Source organism: Dromaius novaehollandiae, chromosome 17, assembly GCF_036370855.1.
Source record: "Dromaius novaehollandiae isolate bDroNov1 chromosome 17, bDroNov1.hap1, whole genome shotgun sequence".
In the NCBI taxonomy this organism is placed as follows: domain Eukaryota; kingdom Metazoa; phylum Chordata; class Aves; order Casuariiformes; family Dromaiidae; genus Dromaius; species Dromaius novaehollandiae.
Genome location: NC_088114.1, coordinates 3,723,156 through 3,745,802, shown reverse-complemented (window position 1 = coordinate 3,745,802; position 22,647 = coordinate 3,723,156). Strand labels below are relative to the sequence as shown.

At 42.3% G+C, this 22,647-nt stretch overlaps 1 protein-coding gene across 6 annotated transcripts in view; it reads right to left on the bottom strand.

Moving 5' to 3' along the window:
* KDM2B (lysine demethylase 2B) overlaps positions 1 to 22,647 on the bottom strand; it is a 118,794-nt gene that overhangs the window by 84,841 nt on the left and 11,306 nt on the right. For 5 of the 6 annotated variants that reach the window (XM_026114569.2, XM_026114570.2, XM_026114571.2 and 2 more), the window contains exons 4-5: positions 20,955 to 21,001; positions 3,133 to 3,311 (exon numbers count right to left, since the gene is read on the bottom strand). In XM_026114569.2, the coding sequence (XP_025970354.1) occupies positions 3,133 to 3,311; positions 20,955 to 21,001 (226 nt within the window). The remainder of the gene's footprint in view (positions 1 to 3,132; positions 3,312 to 20,954; positions 21,002 to 22,647) is intronic. The other variant, XM_026114575.2, reaches the window with a different exon arrangement.

The following is a 22,647-nucleotide window of genomic DNA, read 5'->3' as shown; positions in this document are numbered from 1 at the left end:
AAAACTCTAACAATGATGGTGAGAGCAGCAGCCGGACAGCTGGCACACACACACACACTCACAGGCCGCGAGAATCTCGCTGTCCCAGTGCAAGCCCTGCGGCCCCAACTCTTCAAGGTGCAGCAGGTTCCTCACCACAACTCAGGCCTTTGCAACCCGGAGAGTAAAAAGAGCTCTGCAGCCAATTTAACTGGGTGCAAATTCTGACCTACGGGCACCTGTGAGCACCTGCACCATCACCTGTTAGTCTGTATTCAAATGCAGTTTTGTAGCTAACATCCTAGAAACTGCATTAATGAACACTGAAGCACAAACACAAAAGAGATGGTATTATTCCAATACTTTACATTTCAAGGAACATTAATTCTATTTTTCTGGCCAGATTTTGATTTGAGTAATTACATTACTGACTACCAAGCATTTCCTTCATAGTTCTGCTTGGATATAAAATTCACCAAAGTCCTCGTCTGAAAGCCATACTTTTAAAAAGCATGGGCAGGAGCAAACAGCAGAAGCTGACCACTGAGAATGATACCGCCAGCAAGGCAAAGAAGAGAAGTAAACCAAGGGCTGTTCAGAGATGTTGTGACATGGCTCCTGTATCGGGTCCTAGAGTGTGGACTACCATCTCTGTCCCTTAAAATGACAGCAGGGACAAGCCTGTGACTCTTCCTTCTTTGGTCTGTGTTATGAAGGAGCCTGTGCTAGATATCCGTAACGGTCCCTTCTGGTTATGCAAGTGGGTCTTCTACCAAATTTCAAAACAGGGGAAACACCAGTGAACTGGAGAAGTCCAATGAGGGAGGCTGTAGTGCTGCATTTGGCCACAGTGTGGCTGTACATCCTGAGCCAGCTCAGGAAACAGGGAAGCGAATGAACCTCCATTGATGGGTCAACAAGGACTTCAAAGCTTAACCGAGGCACTGTCTGCAGCAAGAACGGAGAAGGCCACTTCAGTCAGAGTTAGCACTTCTGTCGGCCTCCTGACTACTGAATCTTTGGAAAGGGCCACCCAAGGACGATATTTGTATGAGCCAGCCCAGTGGTTTATATCCCAGAGGATCTCCCTAACACTGACATTAGCACGTGAAATTCTTGCAGATTGGCCCCTCTCTGTTTCTCTGTCTGCCCCAAGTACTGTTGCTAACTCACGGCCCTTTGAAAAGGGGCAAAGGGAGGGATAACGTAGCCAGCAGAAATAGCACCAATTCCATGAACTGGTACTCCATGAATCGCATCACGACCGTCTGAGCTGGCTCGGGATGTACAGTCACACTGGCCAAACGCAGCACACAGTATTTGTGTCCACAACGTGTGGACACAAAATTGATGGTTATTGACCAGATTCTGACATAATTCCCACATCCTGATATTGCAACCCACACCCTTTACACAACAAGGAACATGAATCAAGTATTTCTGCTCTATGTGGGCTGAAAGAGCTCTGCAGCCCTGAGGGGCCTCTCTTCTACAAATACAGTGCCAGTGTCTGACTTTATGTACTGGACTCCCTCTCAGTCCCCTGCCTCCTCTCTTCTATCCCTCGCTTCAGTTCCTAATGGGGATGCGAATGTCTCTTTCAGTCAGATCTAAATATTGCTGGTTTAACAAAACACTGTGCACCCTGGCCATATTAAACAGACGAGAAGTATTCATTTACATGTAGTAACAGATACCTAATAGCATTTTCCAGTGCTTAGTGCCCAGGAAATTTGCACAGATGTTTTCAAAGCTCGCTAAGCATGATGTGCTTGGGAAACCCAGGATCAGCTGAACACCAGAAACTCCCCAGGGCACGTTCCAACTGCCAGCTAGTGTCTGAATGACAGCAAAAACCTGCACAAACTTCTAAAAATGTGCTTCTTATTCCATTTGCAGTATGTGCATAACAGAACACAAAAGCCTATTTAAGAATTACTTCTACAAATCAGTGACTAGAGCTCCAACCTATTTTTTTGATCTGTTCAGGTATAAGTGTGATGTTTATACTGTCTGCATAGGCCAGAGATGTCCCAAGTGAAAGGACTGCTGGTATAATCAGAATAGCATTTGGAAATGAAAAGGGGGAAGCGCTTGAAAACACAGCCTCAGAGAGCTATAAAGCTTCACACCCAGCAGAGGCTTGAGCACCCAGTGCCGGGAGCGGATTCACAGGGAACAAGCCACACGCATGTCCTGCATTAACAAATCCCTCTGTTCTCTCATCGACCAGGACCGATGCCCAGGCTCTCTGCAGAGTGCCCTGAGGAGACACTTTCCAAAAACGCCAAGGCCAGTTGCTCCACTGCCTCACTGCTACTACGGAGCTGATGCTCTGATCCCCGCCCACGCTAGGCTACATTTTAGTGATGAATGAAATGATTTTTATTAACAATGTCATGGTTTCATCAGCTTTGACTCCACTGGTAACAAAACTGCAAGAGGCCTGCACCCTTCAAAAATGCATACACATCTACCCACTTTCTCTGACTCTACTGCAGTAACTACGCTGATTTAATTATGTGTAAACTTCTATATTTAATACACATGTTTTCAACTTATTTGATTCATAATCCCTTGAACATTTTTAAGTGGCTAGGAGGGCCCATATATAAGGAATTTAAGCTTTCTCATAATAGCTTTAAGTTTCCTCCCCCCACCTATAGACACTTTAGAGATAATACATAACCTCCCTCCTCACCAAGCCACAGACTGAGACTGCTCTTTTAATGTATTATTAGCTAATCCTTTTTCTTTATATTTTCCATAAAAAATAACTCTATAGTTATTTTGCATTAGGTTGTATTTGCACATTAACACTTATAAAAACATCAAAAGGCAATAGACAGATATTCAATTTTGGATGCAATTTCCCTTAAATACCTTCAGAGGAACTGGGTATCTGTGCAAATTGCATGATTAAGAGCTCATCAGATTCCTAATTCCTGTAAGTTCAGCTCTACTCTCAAGGAGACCAGCTTTCCGCTTAGATAAAAATGAGATCCCAGCACTAAATGGATGGGGGCTACAGCCACTTCACATCACTTGATTTGCTTAAAGTGTCATCCTGCAACTCCATGTTTATTTCTGAGAAAGCTACAGGTAATTGGGAAGAAGCTAATGACGAACACCGTCACTGCAGGGATCTCTTACCACATTGGGGCGCTTAACAATGTTCTCCAGCTTCGTGTGACTGAACTCCAGGCTGATGACATTGTAGAGTTTTTCACGCTGGGCCTCTGGTGTCTCATAGTATCTCACGAACTGAGACATGCTCATTTCCACACCTCTCTGCGTATTCACATCCATCACATCCACTATACGGCGGCTGCCTGCAAACACACAGAACCAATCTTAAAAACATTTGCCTTTGCTTTATTTTAAATGTATACATTCTTGACAAGCACAGTGAACTGGTATTAGAGGACAAGGGACTAACATCTGTCCCTCCACAGGGCTCCTCCTCAGCAGCTCAAGTAGTGAGCAGGCAAGTAACCTGAGACGGGACTTCAGGCCCCAGTACGATATTGAGCAAGTCACCTGGTGTCTCTTTGCTTCAGAGGGATGGAGATAGTATTTCCCTCCTTTACATGGATGTTATGAGCAGAAGTACCTTAAAACCAACAAGGAACAGATATAAAATGGTAGTAGGGGGCATGCAAGACAAATAGCTCTCCAACTCCAGACTCTGCAATTTTCCAAACATCCATATGCCTCTCAAGATGCTGCTACTCAGGTACAAAAATTATCCATAAAGAGCAAAGTGCCTTGCATAGCCGGATGCTATAAGCTGCTGAACACCTTATATGGATTGCTGAGGATTCTCAATTCCAAAAGTCGTTAGCGAAGATGAAAGCACTAAATGCCTGTAAGAGTGAGCCCCCACTTTGGATAGCTACACACAAACTACAGGACATACTTTCAGCTTTTCGAGTGGCAGACATACAAGTCTCATTAGCACCAGAATGTTGAACAGCAGTTTTAGTCGAGCCTTCAGCTTTACACGGATTCATCCACAATCTTCTCTTCGGCCAACTGGAAGGTTTCACCTCTCTCAGCAATTTCATCATTCTAATTAGCAGTTCATTTGTGTGTGAGCAAAAGGGAGCCCATGAGACACATGCCTCATTTCCAGGAGAGAAGGATTCCAGCAAACAAACTCGCAACACTTCCAAAAAAATCCCTCCAAAACGATTTTCACTGCTGAAGAAATAACTCTAAATAAATTGCATTAAAGCAAAATGGAAGGCCTATATATGCCATCAGAGGGAATTATTAATAATTACAGCACCTGGCCCATTGTGTGCTTGGGAGCAGTATTTCAGCAAGAATGATGGTTTGGATTGCATCACTCCATTAAAAACATCCTTAGCCACTGATAGCAATGACAGTGACAGATGTGATAATGATTCTGGAAAGGAATTCAAGACCATAAAGCTTTGCAATCAAAAAGAAAAATTTACACTGTGTAAATCCGGAATAGTCCCAGTGGCCCTTCAGTCAAACTCTTCGCTGCAATGCCAGCGAACAGGATTTGATTCCTTAGTCTGGATTCAAGGCTGTACATAGTGTTGCCACCTTGAGGCAGCATGGGGAGAAAGTTTAGTTACGTGTCCTTAAATGAGATAGTTGCATGTTCGAAACAACGTACATAAATAAAACCCAAACTAGATTTTAACTGTTAACTTTACCACTCTATGGGAAAAAGCCTTTTTTTTCAACTAAATATATTAGCAATATATGAGTGAAATTCTGTTAATAAAAGGCAACCTGATTTCTGGACTCCACTGCCTCAAGATTAAAGCAGTTACTACAGACCAGAGAGGTGAAAAATACACAAATACTGGAAAATTATGTTTGAGGGACTGTGTGCCTGAGACGGGGATCTGCCGTATTACTGGCTAGGTTTCATCTCAGCTCTGCTGAAGGTGACCTTGTACAACCTCTCAATTATCTTTTCTGAAAGAAAAATCATCAGTTGCCTGATGAATTAAAAATATGAGGCCCAGTTAAATAACAAGTTTGTTAAATGTACACGATTATCAATTATGAGCAGAAGAGCCAAGATCAAATTGATAGTCTCTTGACTTCCAAATTAAAGAGTAATTTTGGAGGATGTTTTTCTCTTAAACCACAGTACTATCAAAGAAGCCCATATGTAATGATTCCTGGAGTGCCGTTCTCAAAATCTGAGAGACACAATTACAGGTTAGCAGCCTCATGCTCACTGCCCACTTCCTAGCTAGATTACTGCCAACTCTTTTCTCTTCTTTCCTGAAAAGATTCAGTTCTTCTATTTCCTGCCCCTCGGAGACAGTTAGGTAGCATCCAGAAGGGGAGGCAGGTGAAGAATCCAGGAAAGCAGTACACCGAGGCTCCAAAAAGACGTGGCAGGCCGAGAGACCTCCCTTCAGCCTGGGTTTCTGACAATCTCCTCCATGCGTTTTACTTGACCTGCCATTTCTGTTAACCAACTCCAGGTCACCACGTTGCCATGAACTGCCCTCTCCTCTAAGGAGAGATGCCAGTAAGTGCGGTGCGATGCAGCCTGCAGAGGTCCAGCAGCATCTCAGCGACCCTGGCAGCCTCCTGTCCTCATACAGCCCCTGCTCCTCACTTCGGCCCATCCCTCGCTGCACGTGGTAACGGATACCTGTCTCCCTCGTCAACAAGAGCGCATCTTTCTGCAGATGGGCAAAGCTTCAGTTTCTCACACCTCACCTCACCCTTGGCTTTGGGGGAATATTTCCCAGCATAACTCCTGCCTGGACAAAGTCCGGGTGGGGGGTTATTAAGGGAAGTTGGTGTTTCCCCTCCTGCAGCAGATGCGATTCAGAGCCAGAGACAAAGCTGGTGACGCTAAGGTTCACCAGAGGGGCTTTTACTGCTTAAAGAAGAAATCACTGTCTTCCTTCTCTAACGCTGCTTACTCATCAAGCAGAAAGCGAGTCCCCAAAGGATCAGAAAGAGAGTAACTAAGAAACAAGCCAGGCGCCATCTTTGACAAGAGGAGCAGTCAAAAGCAAGGAGGAGAGAGGAGAGGTAGTTGCAGAGATATCAGAAGTTGCAGAAAATAAAAACAAACAGGAAGAGCTGCTCTAGAACCGTCTCACTTGGAACCTTACAAGAAAACCTAATCAGGTTGCTCTGGCCTACACACAAATGAAATCCACATTTAAATTAAGGGGGGAAATAGCATATATAATATCTGTTCCCCCTTTTAGAGGCCTAATGAACAAGATGTCATATAGCTTTTAACAGATTAATCTTAGACTTCTTGCAAAAATACCTTCTTGAGAGCAACAAGAAGGCAAACCTTCTCCTGTAGCCAGAAGAACTCCACTTCAGCACACAAACACAAGTTACATTGCACCAGTAAATGCTTTCACAAACCACAGTTTCATTAAATTCACCCCAGATAAAGACTTCAGTTTAACACAGGTTAGGAGGAATGAGAGACTCCAGCTCCTAAGTCACTTAGCAAAACTCTTGGCTGATCTCCCCTGCAGAACTGGCACCCATGCTTTGCTTCACCTATAGAATACTGTAACCATTTGCCAGAGGGGAAACTATGAATAGGAAATTCTGGGATTATAATAATCTCTCCTGGGATCTAAGAGTTGCCACGTCCCATTTCCAGAAAGGCAGAGGACTGCCTTCCCCCACCTTGCTCTGAAATGGCTTCACACTTGCATCATCCAGGCTACCAGACCACGGTCTTCAAAACTGGCCGTCCTTTCTGCTGGTGTGGAGTTAGCACCGATACTAGCCGGAGCAGAGGCAAGAGGTGGTCCATAAGTGAAACATGCAGGGGAATACAACACATGCACAAGAGTATAACAAATTGCTGCGTCTTCCCCAGTGTACCACAGGCAAGAAAAGGCGAAACAGTCTCCCAAACAAAGGCAAAATGTCCTTTCTGTAATAATGATTATAAAGCTTGTCCATTAAGAGGATGAGGCTACCTTGGGAAATTATTTTAACCCTTTGTGACAGAACTGAGAACTGTGCCTGAAGAACGATACAGTGCCTCCAGCCAGAAACCAACTCCAAATGCAGAGGGTCAGGTTAGAAGAGGCCTGCTGGACCCTTCTAACCTTTATGCTTCCTTCCGTGAAAAATATCTTTGGTTTGTAAAGCAGGATTTCTGGCAGAGCCCTAGGAAATCTGCTAGCTTCACTAGTGAGTTAATTGTACCTAAAGATCGAGGTTTTGACTTACATCCCAGTTAATCCCTCCGGAGCCCCCGAGCTGGAAAGCACGTATTCTCCTGCTACCCACAGGAGACTATTATGATATCCCATACTAACGGGAGGGATGTGAATCAGAGCAGAAAGTCCTTGCTCAAATGGAGCTCTTAATGACATTCCCTGAATTTCAGACCTAGTTAAGCACAAGTTAAGTTAAAAGAAAGACATACCATCGCTCCCAGATCCAGCAGAGGGCATTGAAGAACAAAGGGAAGTAAGAGTTCAGCTCGGACACTTCCACCCACCTCTCCCGCATGTCTTTAACACCTAACTTTCTCACCCAGCGTTTTCCCCAAATGGAAAGCGCAGTCTAGCCCACCATGAAACTAATGCTCCCAAGCCATCAATCTCTTGCTTTGCAGTTCTCTGCCTTTTCTCTTTACACCTCCTCAGCCAGGTACCTGCCCCGGCCCTGTAATTCCTTCCCAGCTCTCCGGGCCATGGCATGCTGCCTGCAGAGCAAGAACCTTTTCAGGGGGGTTAAATTATTTCCTTCTTATGGAGATGTAATGCTACCGAGTACCTGGCAGGTACCTTCCCCCACCTCCCCCTCTCTGGTGGCTGCAGCTTCATCATTTGTTATAAAACTGCCAAACTGCAATAACCCATGTTATTAGTTTTTTTCACGCAACAAAAGGTAAGGTACTTAGAGCATGTCTACAGAAAGAGCTTAAGCCAGCAAAAAGTCTTATGAAGCCTTAACATTACAGGACTGCACTAAATAAAGAGGATAAATAAGGCAAAAAAATGTGTTTTAACGACATCCTATAGAGTCAATTAATACATTCACATTTATCCAAAACATAAACTGTAATTTTCAGTGATTCTTTGAGCTAAACTTCAGCCAGTGAAAACCACATGAACGAAAATGTTTCGATATGCAAAGAAACCTTTTACTTTTACTTACTGTTTTATACAGTATCCAAACATACTCTAAGCTACAGTATAACCATACTACAGATAGCTGAAAACAAACAGGCAGCACACAAAGAACTTCAGAAAGGAAAATAATACGAGGTCTAAGGAAAGTAGGAAAGGATATAACTTTATTGAACTTGTGTTATTTACTTAGCAAATCTAATTTAAGAGCACTGCTCCTTTCCTAAAATGTCTCAAAATAAAACATTTAATAGTAATAGTTAGATATAATATAGCAAAAATACTACCAAAATTAAATAATTAGTGGCAATTTTTATAGCAGTATTATTCTACACTATCAAGAGTAAATCATTTTTGCACACTAATAAACCTACCAAAATTAAATGCTTTTGTTTAAGGTGACATCTTTAATCTGGCAGGAGCAGAGATTGAAGTCCTTTATTTTCCTAAAAGCCAGCACAAAGCAGCATTGATTGGATCAGCGCAATCGGTTCTCCTTTTCTTTTTCGGAAAGCTGTCTCTGATGAGGAACCACATCCAAACACGGAAGGGGCAGTTTAGCTTTTATGGCCTTATTTACATTGTAAATTCCAAGCTATACATACTGTGATGTGCCCCACCAGTAATGTCAATGGGAGGAACAAGAGTCGGGCTATGCGCCAGGCATCTGGCACTGGGTGACCAGCGGATGAGCCAGGGAGAAGCCTGGCAGGTGGCTGAGATGATCCAACGGCTCCCTGCTCCTAGAAGGTCTTACCTCTCCCTGCCGCCCTGCTCCCGGCTGGGCAGCCTGCCCTTCTCTTGCTTTGACCCTGGCACTCCTCCAACCTTGGGGTAAGCAAACGCAGCTCACTAAAACGTCAGGGAAATATTTGCCTTTTTCTGGTAGGAGACCCGGAGGACAGGTTAGTTTTCTGTTGATGGAGTGGATGAATGAGCTCACTGAGGGGTCACACAAGCACCAAAGCTGGCCCAGGAGAAGGGGAAGGACCTCCGGATCCAGAGCCGGCATGGCATAAGCAGGGCTGGAAGAGCCAGGAGCCGGGAGGGAAGGGCTCTGGCCTCTGTCAGACTGGCCTTTCTGTGTCATGAAATCTTATCACCAGACGATAATGAGACAGATTAGGGCCTTGGTTTCCTGATAGTTGGCCATTAAGAAATGGAATAAGAACTTCAACTACCCTTCATGCAGCAGAATTATCCAGTAATGTGGGAATTGTATCAGCAATATTGCAGCTCTGCTTTTGTCTGGACTGCAACTTAAAGGCACATTGGCAAAGGGTTGGCAACCACAACATACACCTAGCATCCAAGCTCTAATGAGGATATCGTAGGGTGCATATAGCTGTGATTACATCAGACTTCCAGAACACGCAGATATTAATATATTTTTAGGTAAAGACATAACTACACTTGAAGGTCATTTTGGACTAAGGTGAATTATCACAGTAAAGCATAACAACAACTATCATGAAATATTTATGATTTTGGATGCTATTACTCCAGAATAAGACAGCTCTTTTCCAGTTTGGGTGAACTAAACCAGAGGATGCTTATTCCAGAACTGTGACCATGAGGAGTTATTCTAAAATAGCTATTCTAGTTAATTTTCCCATGTGGACAATTCCTTTACAAACCCACTTGTAGACAGAGGCTTTGAGATGACAGTGACCACATCAACACATTGGTTCAATTCCACTTTCATGTTTGGACACGATAGGAGTACATTCTTTTGAGATGTTTAATGCTTGTTAAAACATTCATTCCAAGAGGATTTATTGGTGTTTACATCCGGACACGAACATGACTGTTTTTAGCAAGGCTGTCCCAGTTCAACTAAGATTCTTGAAGGAGTTTTACTGTGTTAAGCAAAGGACAAATTTAAAGAGAGATCAAACAGGAAGCTCAGCTCTAAAAATAGAAATGGCTCTATTTCCAAGACAGCAAGTCAGCGGACATGCTAAACACAGGGAAGCAAGTGTTATAACATTTCGTTTTTATTTCTAAGGAGAGAGGGGGGGAAAAAAAGCATGAAGAGGGAGTATCAAATACTACATACATTTTATTTCTTTTATTGCATAGAAAGCCTAATCCTGGACCAAGACTCGCTCACTAAGCGCTCTTCTGCTGCACAGCCTCCCTTAGACACTCGCAGCATGGGTAGAAGGCTACAGTTCCATCGGGTTGTAGCCCAGCACCAGTTGGTGCTGAGAGCTAAACCAGCAGGAAGAAAAAAAGAAAAAAATCCTCCCCCTCTTTGCGGGGGAGGAAGGTAGGGTTAGTCTCCTGCCAATTCAACTTTCTGAACCATCTCACTGCAAGATCAGAGCAAAGCCTGTGCCAGCACACAGGAAGGGGAGAGGGGAGCACAGCCAGGAGGAGGGAGAGAAGGAAGAGAATGAGCAGGACACCAATTTGGACTGGTTTAATCCATATGGCAAAAATCCAACAGGTTGTTAGATGCAGCAGCCAAGGGTAGCACAGAGAACAGACACACAAGACCGGGACACATAATAGGCAGCAATTGCAAAAACTAGATGCCAGTTTAGATGACAAAAAGACGGTCTGGCAACCAGAGCACAATACTGGACTTCAGAGGATAAATTTCTATTTCCAGTCTATCAGCGCCACTGGATAAGTTTTAACCTCTGCATGCCCCAGGCTCTGGTTTCATGACGCAAACTGTTCACCGGTAATCAAGAAACTGATGCGGCTTAAATAATTTTTTTAAGCTGGGTCGGCTCCCTGCTTGCTTCACAGCCAGTTCCACAAACGCCGGGGTAGGGGTGGACACGACAGCACCAGAGCTGGCAGCCGCTGGGCGAACACCATATGGCAGCACCGAACCACAGCCTCAGCATCCCCCCCAGACACTACAGACTGGAGCTTTTCTTCTTTTCCCTAAATAATATGCTATTTAAGAGGCACAAAACCAGTGGGTGTCAAATGAAGCAATGTCCTCTGAAGTTCTGCAATATATCGCTTTAATACAGAGAGAGTCCCACTTTAAACATGCACCGTTCCACCTTAATATCAGTGGATGCCTATGAAATCAGGAGAGTCCCAAAGGGTAGGTTGCTTAAGAACAGCTACAAACTGCTTCAATTTTTGACAGCTTAGGTAGAGTCCTCAGATTCTAGGAAAATCACTAAGGTAACCTTCGCTTGAAAAAATCCATTCAGAAACTCCTAAGTCTAGTTTCTAATTTTAATTCTGCCCATGAGAAAACACAGCACAGTTCTGCAGCTTTGCCAGTTGCATCAAGTCATCAGCAGCTGTAACTCTTCCTGGGCCTGAGCGCACAGGTATCAGAGCGAGAAACAGCTCAGAAATCACATTACTTTGTCTGATCAACACATGTGGCTGCACGCGTAGCACCTACCACAAAGAACTAACAGATCCCATGAAAACCAAACAAAAAACCCACCTGTCACAAGCTATTAGGAGATTAGGGAGTAAAACGAGGTACGTGCAGTACAGTGGTCTCATCAAAGACAGACAGGTACAAAGAAAACAGGAGAGGTCACTCCAGGGAAAAGAAAGCAAAGAGACAAAGACTGAAGGATGAGCCAATGTTTCTTCTATGCTGTACTTGGAAAAGAGAAACCCTGCTAGACAGAACTGGAATGAATCTCTTCAATAAAACAGCACTTTTTATTGTCCAGATGTTTCCTCTTCGTAGTTCTCACATTTAAACAGAAAGGCAATAGCTGAAAGTCTGGCTGGCTCACACCGGCAGTACGATATAAACCCCTTGGTTGAGAGACCATTGGTTTGACTCCATCCTAGCTTAGAGGCACCCGGAATTCACCCTCTTCAGTGGCAGCACTTATTTGCTGATTTTGGTTGAGGTCTGACTTAGCAGGTTTCCCAATTACAGAAAAGCGCCAGAGCACAAAGCGTGTTAGCAGTCCCAGCAGCATGACCGTGAGAACATTTTGAACTTTGATTTTTAAAAACAAAGTGTTTTGAAAAATAGTTGGAGATTTAACACAAGCTTTATCCATGAAGCTCCTTGCTGGAGGAACTGTTCGTTTTCATAAAGACTGGATCTCAAACAGATGTTACTGTAGTACTGCAAATGGCCTTATAACACCTGAGACAAGTCACTGGCCTTGACCTACACTACCTCCTGGGTTTCCATTTCCCTGCTGAAAAGGTATAGAGGCTTGTATATAACTCAGCCCCCTTAAAGGGTCTGGTCTGGGAGTCTCAGACCAACGGGAGTAGCACTGACATGTGATTACTTTACAGTCACTTGTGAGGAGCATCCAAGCTCAGCCGCATCCTGCAGCGGAGCTATCATTATCTCCCGGATCCCTCCTCCTCTCAGCTTTCCAAGAGATGTACTCTCTCTCTCATGGATCGGAGTCACCTGACCAACTTAGGGTGTGATTTGCAGGATCTGGAAATTGGGTAACCTCAGTCTGAATCCACATAGGCTTAAGAACAAGTCGACAAATTGGTTTTTATAAAGCTACATAGGAGCTGGCTTTCAAAACCATCAGAACAGTGAGGCTGTTTTCACTAAATCCATTTTGGTTAACATCCCAATGGTCCCACCCAGAGCTTGCAAACTGGACACTGCAGAACTGTGCTAACACATAAAAATGAAAAAAAGCAGGAGCCAGAGAGCAAGCCAAACAGAGTTCACACCACGGGCCACCATAAACACGAGCAAGGAGAGGAGAAATCTTACAGTGAATGGAGTATTTCACACAAGTACGTCCCCCAAGATCAGTCCTGACTCTTCTACCATGGAAGGGTCTGGTCCAGACCCTGTGTTTTGAAGAATAAATTATTTGGACACTAGGCATAGAGCACAATCTCACCACTTCTTTCTTATCCCTCCACACAAGACTCCTGCAGACACAGCAGCTAATGACTCCTGACTCAGGTCTTCTGTTCTTCCAAACGTGGCACTCCCATTCACAGAGCAAATCCCCACATGGGGAGAACCATACATCTTAATCAGGACTTAGATGTGTGTCTGAGGGCAGACTTTTGCACTTCCTTTGAGCAATCTGTTTAATTTTGGGAACCACTCCTTACAACAAAGTTTCCCTAATGAGCTTCCCTCCAAACTCCTTCTCCCAGTCTCCAATTTCACAACTTCCTTGAAACAAAGGCAGCGTTGCTCTATAGAAAAAGCAACACTAGGTCCCTATTCAGCAGAAATGACGGAAAGTACTCTGAACGGCAGTGTGTGGCTGCTTTGTCCCTCTTTTGTATCTGCACAGCTAATTTTCTCTCAGAGGATGGGGAACTGTACATTAAGACAAAATTTCCCCTACTTGCCTGCAGACCACACTACGAGCCTCTCAACGTGCTTTGTAGTTTGAGGTGAATTCAACCATGATACAATTTTCAGACAAGATCAACTGGAGAGGGGGAGCAAATACACAGGAGGAATGAGTCAAAAATCATTAGGAAGCAGCTACACACAGAGAGCTACCTGGTTTGCTTTCAGCTTTCTTGATTAGCTGCTAACAAAAACCTGAACACATTTGCACAGCCAGCTTGGAAACTATTGTACTAATGCAGGAAAAAAGAACTGTAATACATTCTTTTTTCTTACCATTGTCTCTGCTCTCTCCTCTTGCCTCGATCCACCTGACCTGCAGTCAGCACCACAAGTTTCCCTTCTGTGGAGATACTACTTTGACTCTTGATTGAGCACTGAATGTTACGTGTGTGTGTGTATGTATATAAAATATACATATAGCTTTATATATATAAACCTTACACATTTTATAAATCCAGAAGAATCATTTACCTAAAATGTGTGCACTCTTTGCATCTCTCTTCATTCCCCTTTCACTATCACCTATATCCAACAGTATGACTATATGGATTAGGTGAGTTGTAGTCTTTCTGCAAGAAACCATATGTTCTCATCTTAGCTGGAGTTCCTGGGGACTACAGCAGCATGCATATTTAATAGAGAGAGGGGAAAAAAAAAGGCTAGATGAAAGACATAGACCCTGCCATAGCTTATGGCTGTTACATATTCTTGACACTTACCATATACAAAGGGACCATAATCCTTTCTGTCCCAACTACGCGGAATTTAAATTATTTAAATCAGCCTACTTCGATTAACTAGCAGTGGAACACGTGCCACCCCATCTCAGTCCCCCGCACAAAGCAGCCACAACTTGTCCTGTGTATGCCACATTCAGATCTAGCAGCAAACATCCAGCACATCACTTAGAGTTTACAGGGAGACTGCAAACTGAGACTCTCATTTTCAGCCCTGCAGTGAATTTGCACCTGGGCAGGTCATTTCACACCCCCCAGCCTGCGGTGTCCACCTGAGAAAGGAGGCAGTGCTGTTTACTGTGCACCACTACGCTACGGACTCGCACAAGGTGCTCTTACACGCTTTGCTGAGGCCACGCTGCAGAGAGCTCGCTTCAGCCTCTCCCTGCAAGCAAACAGCGATGGCCAATGCAACACTCCTCTGTGGGCCTAATTCTTCTTCCACTGCAGTCAAGGAAACCTCACTCACTCCAACAGAGTCAGATGAGGTCCTTAACTTCTTGTCCAGTTAGTGAATGAAAGATTTATTCGTAGATGTATGACAGAACATAGCGTCTCTTACAGAGCGGACACTTGTCAGCAGGCACAGGGGAAGTCTGACCTGAATTTGCAAGGCCAAACCCCTCTATTTAAAGGGCTTTTCCGCTGCAAATGTTTGGGATTTAATGATGTAATTTATTCTATTATCATTCTCCATTGACACCATGATTATAAACTCACTGTTGAGGTAGAGACCTTCACACATATTTCTTTAAACACTCAATTTGCAACTGAAATTTTTGGCTCAGCTCCTGGTTTTTTGGTGTTTCAAATGCCAAATGAGGAGGGCAAAACACAGCGATAATCAGGTGTCTCTTCAGCTGCTCCCAGCAAAGAAAGCAAAGAGATGCACAGAGGCTTGGTTTTCCTTTCACCCTTTGTCTTGGAGATCAAAGGCTGCAGCCAGGTCTTTAAAGACTTGACAGAATCACAGAAATCAAATATTGAAATGATCTATTAGGTCCCATCTTGTCCATCATCTCCCAGGGCCAGGAGAAGATTGTTCTTTGCAATAGTTTTCAAAGCTTTGCCCTGTCTACTTTTTAATGCCGTATCTCAATGCACAAGTTTTATCACATTTAAAAGCTTTGTTGCTTTCAACTTCACTTAGATCTTTATTCAAGTCAGAAGCAACAGAGCCTTTCAGCACAGTTAGTGAAAAGAACACAGCAACTAAATGAAGCGAACCCAACATTTTTGACCCGCTTAAGGCCCGTTCTGCAACATCAGATTTTAATTGAAAAATGTGATTGATGATATGTTCTTCCCTGCTTCTATACTTATTTTTAATCTCGTTAATAAACCCTTCGTGAGTGAGTTAAAGAAAAAACAAAATCAGTCAGTGAGGTTATGTCAGCTGTTAGACCACCCCATGAATAGTATAAGTCCTGTACGTGCACTGTTCCCCCGATACAATGCCCGGCTGTGCATGGTGAATTCCATACAACAATGCTGCTGCTCCTACAGAAGCGACCGCCGTGGTCACAACTTTAACCTCTTCAGCCCAGGGATCACAATAACTGAAAGTCTCTTTTCTTTCTTAAAATCCTCAACATGTTTTGAAACTGCTTCTTTCGCCACTAGCCTATCTGCGCAAGCTTGGCTCTGTGGGTGTAGATACACACTGTGGCACGCAAAGCTACGTCTGAGCCTGGACCTCCTCAGCCTGTAGCGAGATGAGGTGACCTACGTTACAGAACTCAGCAGGAGCACTTAGGTTTATTTAGGCACCATATGTGTGTAAAAACTGGGATCCAACTGTAATAAACAGCAAGCCTGTGGCATGCACACTGAAAAGGAGTCAGTTAAAAAATTAAAGCAAATACATCCAGACTAGCCTTTATTGCTCAGAAAATGACACCACACTTGTGCAGGGACTCAACACCTATCCAGAGATTTCCTGACCGCACTGCGACAGCCCAGGGAGATAAAGGCAGGGCAGACATCAATTACAAGTCAAAGGGTGAGACACTGCAGACACCAGAGAAAAGCAGAAACTCTTTTAAACTCAATCAATGCTGACCCATGGAAACCACTAAAAAGAAGTCATCAAAGAAAGAGAAAGGGAGCTCACACTGATGCACACATTCATGCATGGTTCCTCTTTTTTCTCTTTTACTTGGTTCATAGGTTCCAAAACTACTCAGTGCTCCACTTTTCGGATTATATAATGTACATGAAGAATGATACAAAAAACCAATCAAAACAGAAAACAGAATGCTTTGTCTTTCTGACATCAAAGACTAAAGCACAGGGCTTGCATTCAGCCCTTGAATTCAGGAGCAGCAAAGGCTGGCGATGGCCAAGGGCTGCCCCAGAAGCCCTGGCTTCCAACAGCTTGCTGAGCAAGGCAGTTACGTCTCACCGCATGCTCAGTCTCAGGTTAATCCTGGCAACCATACTTCTTTTGTTCTTTAGTGTAATTAGCATGAAGCATTCAAGCAGGTGTGTTTGGAGATTCAAGCACACACATCTAGGAACATAAGCTTTTCCTTTCCTGTCCATCTATGACTCCACTCCACGCTGTGAGACCAAAAGCATCAGCGCAGAAGAGCCGACACAACAGAGGCCTGGAAAACATCAATTATACAGCATAGCTGCCTCGTCTGGGCATTCGCACTTCACGAGCAGTAAGTCTTTCAGAATCAAACACTCTGAGGAAAAATTAGTAATACTTATTGCACTGCCCAACACTTGCCACCTTACAAACCTGATACTCCCCGTGATCAGTTCTGCAGCTAAACTGAGCCCTTCTTTTTTGTAAAGACACTGGTGGGGAATTAATAGAGAGCTTTGTGACTTACATTTACCTGACTAGCAGCCAGGGAAAGAGTCTGAGTGTCTCAGGAACGCCAGCTGGGAGCATCCTTGAGACACAGTCTCTGTTCACTGGCTGAGAGACTCATTATGGTCACAGAGGAGAAGAAATGGACAACGGGGATAAGTTCTCTGCACTTCTCATGAGCTCAGAGCTGTGGCCTTTAAAACAAGCGAGAGGGAGAACCCACATCAGGAAAAAAAGGCACACAGCCTCAAAGGTACGAAAGCAAGTAAACCAAAATACTACGCAGATCTGAAGGCAACAATTGCAAACGTACAAGAAGTTTCAGAATAAAAAAAAAGACCCAATACCTACTAGCTACTGCAGTGCACTTATGTTTTAAATAGCTCCTACACATATCCTAAAACCAACAGGGTACTAGTATGGCATGCCAAGAGTGAAAAATGCAGAGCCTGCAGAAATAACACTCATTAAACTTTTACTACGAATGTTTAAAGGAGACTCAAGAGGGCCAATGACCCTCTTGGCCAAATTTTAAATCAGTTTATGATGAGACGACAATGACATTCTGCCTTTCAGAATCAATATTCAAATCCACCTTAGAGAATGACATTATAAAGCCTAATAGTTATTAGATTTCAACAGAATTTTTCCTCTTTCAAGAGCTGTCTCAAGTTCCTCAGAATGCCAATAACTCCTCTCCCCTTCTCTATTTGTATTCTTGGCTCGTAGCCATTTCAGAGATCAGACAAATTCCAACTGTTGAAATTAATCCACTGTTTCAGGTTTAAAGAGTATCCAGGATATCTTTCATATGGAGGTGGGAGTCAAATGTCTAGTTATAACCATTATTCCAACTGTGCAGTTTAAAGTGTTTGTTCTTTAAAGTAAAACTACTGCACTGGAAGAGTGCTTCATTCATATCTATTACACACAGATGAACATTCATGCATGTTAATGTGCGATCCTAAATAAACCATAAACATTACTAGACTAAATTACAGCTGGTGTCTGCTTTTTAAAAACAAAACAAAAAAAACAAAAAAAATTTCCTGGAAAACAAGAAGTCCAGCAAACAATAGCAACATCTCTTTGGAATGCTGGAAAAATATCGTCAAAAACTAGTTCTTTAAGAAAATAATCAACAAAGCCCAAGTAAGCACTAATGGTGATCAATAAACTGTTTTTCCCCCTTACTATTGCCACAGGCTGGAATTTTCAAAGAGAAATTAAAAAAAATAATAATATGCAACCAAATGTCATTATTTCCTTGTGACTTAGAGCTGCCCTAGTCTGAAGACGATTTAACAATCATGTTATAAATAGAAAGTAAGATTTCAGAATAATCTGAGACCAAAGGTTCAGTAACTTCCTCCAAAATGTATGGAGTTTACATACTTTGAAAAAGCCAACACCATCTCTTTAAAACATTCTATAACAAATGTGTTTCCCCTGATTCTAAGAAGAAAAAAGAACAAATAATAGGTTTAAATAGCACCTGCATGCTATAATGATGGGCACTTTAAAAAACAACTTTACACAGAACACAACATTTTTCAAACCATATTCTCTACCTAGTGAATCCCACACATATTCAAATGCGGAGAGTTATGATCATTCCATTTCACATTTGCAAAACATCATTCCCCTTCCAACTTCAATAACACACAGAATATGTTTTGAAAACACTGCATTTCAGAAATGTAGTTACCTGTAGGTTCATGTGAGATCTGAGAAGTCTGCCAAAAAAATGCTGGGACAATTACAAGAGATATTAATAAAACAGAGTTTTCATCAGCTTTCTTTGAACATTAAAATGCAAGAGAATATATATAATTAAGCAAAGATTAGGAAAAACTATCAGCACTGATATCCAATACGAAACTTGCTTGCCAATATGTTTCCTGAGCTCATGACTGCATCATTTAGAAACTAGGCATAGACATGGGAATTGCACTCATATGCTTTAAAGTCTGAATGTGACTGTTACATAATGCACAATTTCCACAGTGATGGAAATTATATTCCATAAGAATGGCGAATTTTCAGATGTAACTTACTGTCAATTGCCCAAATATTTTAGGTATGTTTTTAATCAAAGTTTCCACCCTGTGATGCCAGAAGTCATCAATTGTATTTTTAAAAAAAGACAGCAGGTGACAGTGTTCATGACCAAATTATAGGTTCAGTACAATGATTCTAAAGGGATATTGTCCAAACACAATAAAAAGAAAGATGTAATACGTGCCACCTCTGGCCTAGAGCATGTACATGGATTGCTGAACCAGCTGTGAGAAACCGCTCACTTTTTGCATTGAAGTTAATCTCAAAGTTAATTATGATTGTTATTTCTACTCCATTGTTCTATAAATCTAATTTTATTTATAAATATCCTCCTGCTTTGCTGGCCATGTACATGAGAATCTCCACCCCCTAATATTTCCAGGAACATCAATCTTGAGGAAATGCAACTCCCACACTTTGACTGTTATACAGGAAAAACAATGTTGTTATGCAACACACTAAGCTGTTCCAAAACATCTCAAAGTCAGATCCTCAACTTCAGCAGTTGCAGAAACAGAAATGGCAGTTTATCAGCTACGGAACAAAGTCACGGAAAATTGCAACCAGCATCCTGATAATTAAAAGACATATGCGTTAGCTTCTCCACAGAAAAAGAAGACAGATTCAGTATCTACAAACATGCACATGCAAATATTTAGGAAATCCATAAAATTTAGAAGGACTTCCAAATGCCCTCGTATGATTTCCTATTTTAACTACAGATTGACCAACAAAAATGCTACCAAACAACACTTCCCACACCACTTCTCTAACGTTTTCTACCAAAGAGCTTTTTTTTCCCCGGACTTACAAATAATCATAAATTAAGCAACATTACCAAGCTTTGTTTGTGAAGGAGGGGTTATCAGAGATAACCCCCTTCACAGACAACTCCTGACTGAACAGAACTGAGACACAAGTTCCTTCCCCTCATTTTGCTTAACTAAATCTTTTTCAGACTTGAAATTCCTACAAATTATTAAAGTCAAGAATAGTTTTGCAAAAATTCTTCTTTCAGAATGCAGCAATTGGACTAATTTAAAAGATTACTTCTTGCCACTATACAGGTAAATAATACTAATAAATTCTAACTATCAAGAACGCAGCTAAACCTCTCTGAAGTACTGCAGCTAACAAAACTAGCCACCAAAACTAGCTCCACAGCTGCTACCTAACCAAGTACACCAGCACTTATTCAGTAACAATTTCAGACAAATGACAGATTACACATCCATCTTAAATAAAAGAAGATTTCAGAGAAGTATTCAGTATGCAAAACATAGCTATTTCATACAGTTAGAATTTTTTCTTTTACAAACATTGCTATGAAATATTTGATATTTACAGACACCATTTATCTGTTTTATGTCTTATCAAAAAGATAGCACCTCTAAAACCAACGAGAAGGCACTCATTCAACACTGGCTCAGGACAAAGTGCCTCCTATCAAATCACTAAAGGCAGTTTGCAAAGCTTTGTGTTCAGTCTCTCTTGGCAACCTTTCCTCAAAGCACTGACCTGGCCTGACACTGATAAAACTGTGAGGAGAGCACAGGCAAAAGGTGATACGGCTCCAATCATACCTTTACAAACAGATGCTCTACAAGAGATAAAAAACGCAGGAACTCAATCAATAAAACAGCCGCTTTCTAAGATCACAAAAGTGTATGTAGGACACCTGTTAAGAGCAAAAGCATTCACTCCACTTCAAATGGCCAATTATCCAGCATGAGATCACAGTCTGGTCAGCACAACTGCTAATTAGGGTTCTCCCAGCCTTTTTAATTTACAAATTGCTTCTCCGTGCCTTCACTCAGATTCTGAGAGTTATCACAAATGTCTACAAACACAACTGGGCAAGTATTTCAAAGCAATTCTGTTCTGTATAGAGTTAATCCAGTGCATTCAAAATAACTTACCCACTAATAGCTTCACATCTCTGACGGTGAAATCCGGGTCAGGCATTCTATAATTAGCAAAGAAAGCAATGTTAAATACTGTCAAGATAAGTATGGGTACACTTTCGTTACCATAATAAAAGAGAAATAAATGTATAGCGCTCTTTGTCTATACTGCAGTAGGTGGAATCAAGCAAGGCCTCAGTGAAGCGTGGATAGTATAATTTTTAATGACACACATAACATCTTTGGATTGGCAAGTGTACAAAAGTTCCTCTACTCATAATGGAGAAGGAGAAGAGGTGTTTTTTCAAGCACTCTCTAGCAACAGTTTTCTACGTGCATTGGAGCGGGAGGGAAAGGAAGGGGCTGGGGGTGATTTCAAAAAAATCCCAAACCTTTATTGCACATTCCTGGTAAGCAGCTCCGAGGGCTTTGCAAGCCGCCTTGCCTCTCACGTACTCCCTGCGGTAAGAACTATCATTTTGCCAGTGGATACAAACCGAGGCATAGAAACATAAACCCATTTGTTCAAAGTCACGTCATCACATGTTGGATTCACAGCTTGGAAATAAAATACTGGAAATTATGAATTAAAGTCTCTTTGTTTTAAACACTGTATCAAGCAACATCCCCTAGCGGAAAACAGCCTGCCTGTATTTAGTGGGTAGGGAATTCGCATTCAATTCAATTCAGTTAGGGCTAACTTAGAGCTAAATCAAACGGTAGCATAATTGGTTCACTGATGCCAATGTATTCATAACATCACTTCCAACACAGACAATATTTTAGGTTTTAATGTAATTAGATAATAGCTTAGTATATCAAGTGTGTGAATTTTAAATGTCAGGAAAGACTAAAAATTCCGCAATATACAGACTTGACAGAAAATTAAAACAAAAGCGGGAGAGGAGTGCTTAAGCTGATGCACTTCATCTTAGTGATGATATTTCACACTTCACATCTTCAGGGCATTGCATGAAAATTAACTACAGAATCGTAATCAAAAGCAGCTCGGTGGGAACCGCTAGCTAGGTGATTCTGTCCTCCTCGCACTGCCATGGGTTGAAGATAAACAATTTGCTTCTGCTCAGAAAGCAATTTTGACACAACTCAGTTAGAAAATCAGAGCTATTCAGCTCATAGGCCATTCTTTAGAGCAATAGTTTTTACTGTTGAGAAAACACTGAAAAGTAAAGATAAAAAGATACATTTAGTGTCACGCATAGATCTTGGGAATTACTTGCCAAATTTTGTTTGTCCATTTACTTTTATCCTTATCACCTTCCCCTGGTGGGATGCAGAGGCTGGACAATATCTTTTGTTAGGTCTCCGCCAAACCTAACATCTTTGCATTTAGCTGCGAGGGCCCCAGAGCTGTGGAATTCACTCCCGCGCTGGAATGAAACAGCCTGAATCCAGTGACCTTCAGGGTTCATTCAGAGCTCATCTTTTTATCCAAGCACTAGAGAGCCAGAAGTAGGGAGAGAAGGAACTACTTGGGGGCAACGAGAATGTGCAAGGCTCATCTTCAAATTAAAACGCTTGCTTGTATTTTATGTCCAGACACATATAACCATTAGATGGGCATTCTTTCTCACATCTGTATAAATCAAAAAAACAAACCACAAATAGGCAACAACCCTAACCCAGAAGCATATAAGCAAATCCAGTCTTTCTGAGAACTCCAGCAGCAGCTGGCAATAAACATTAC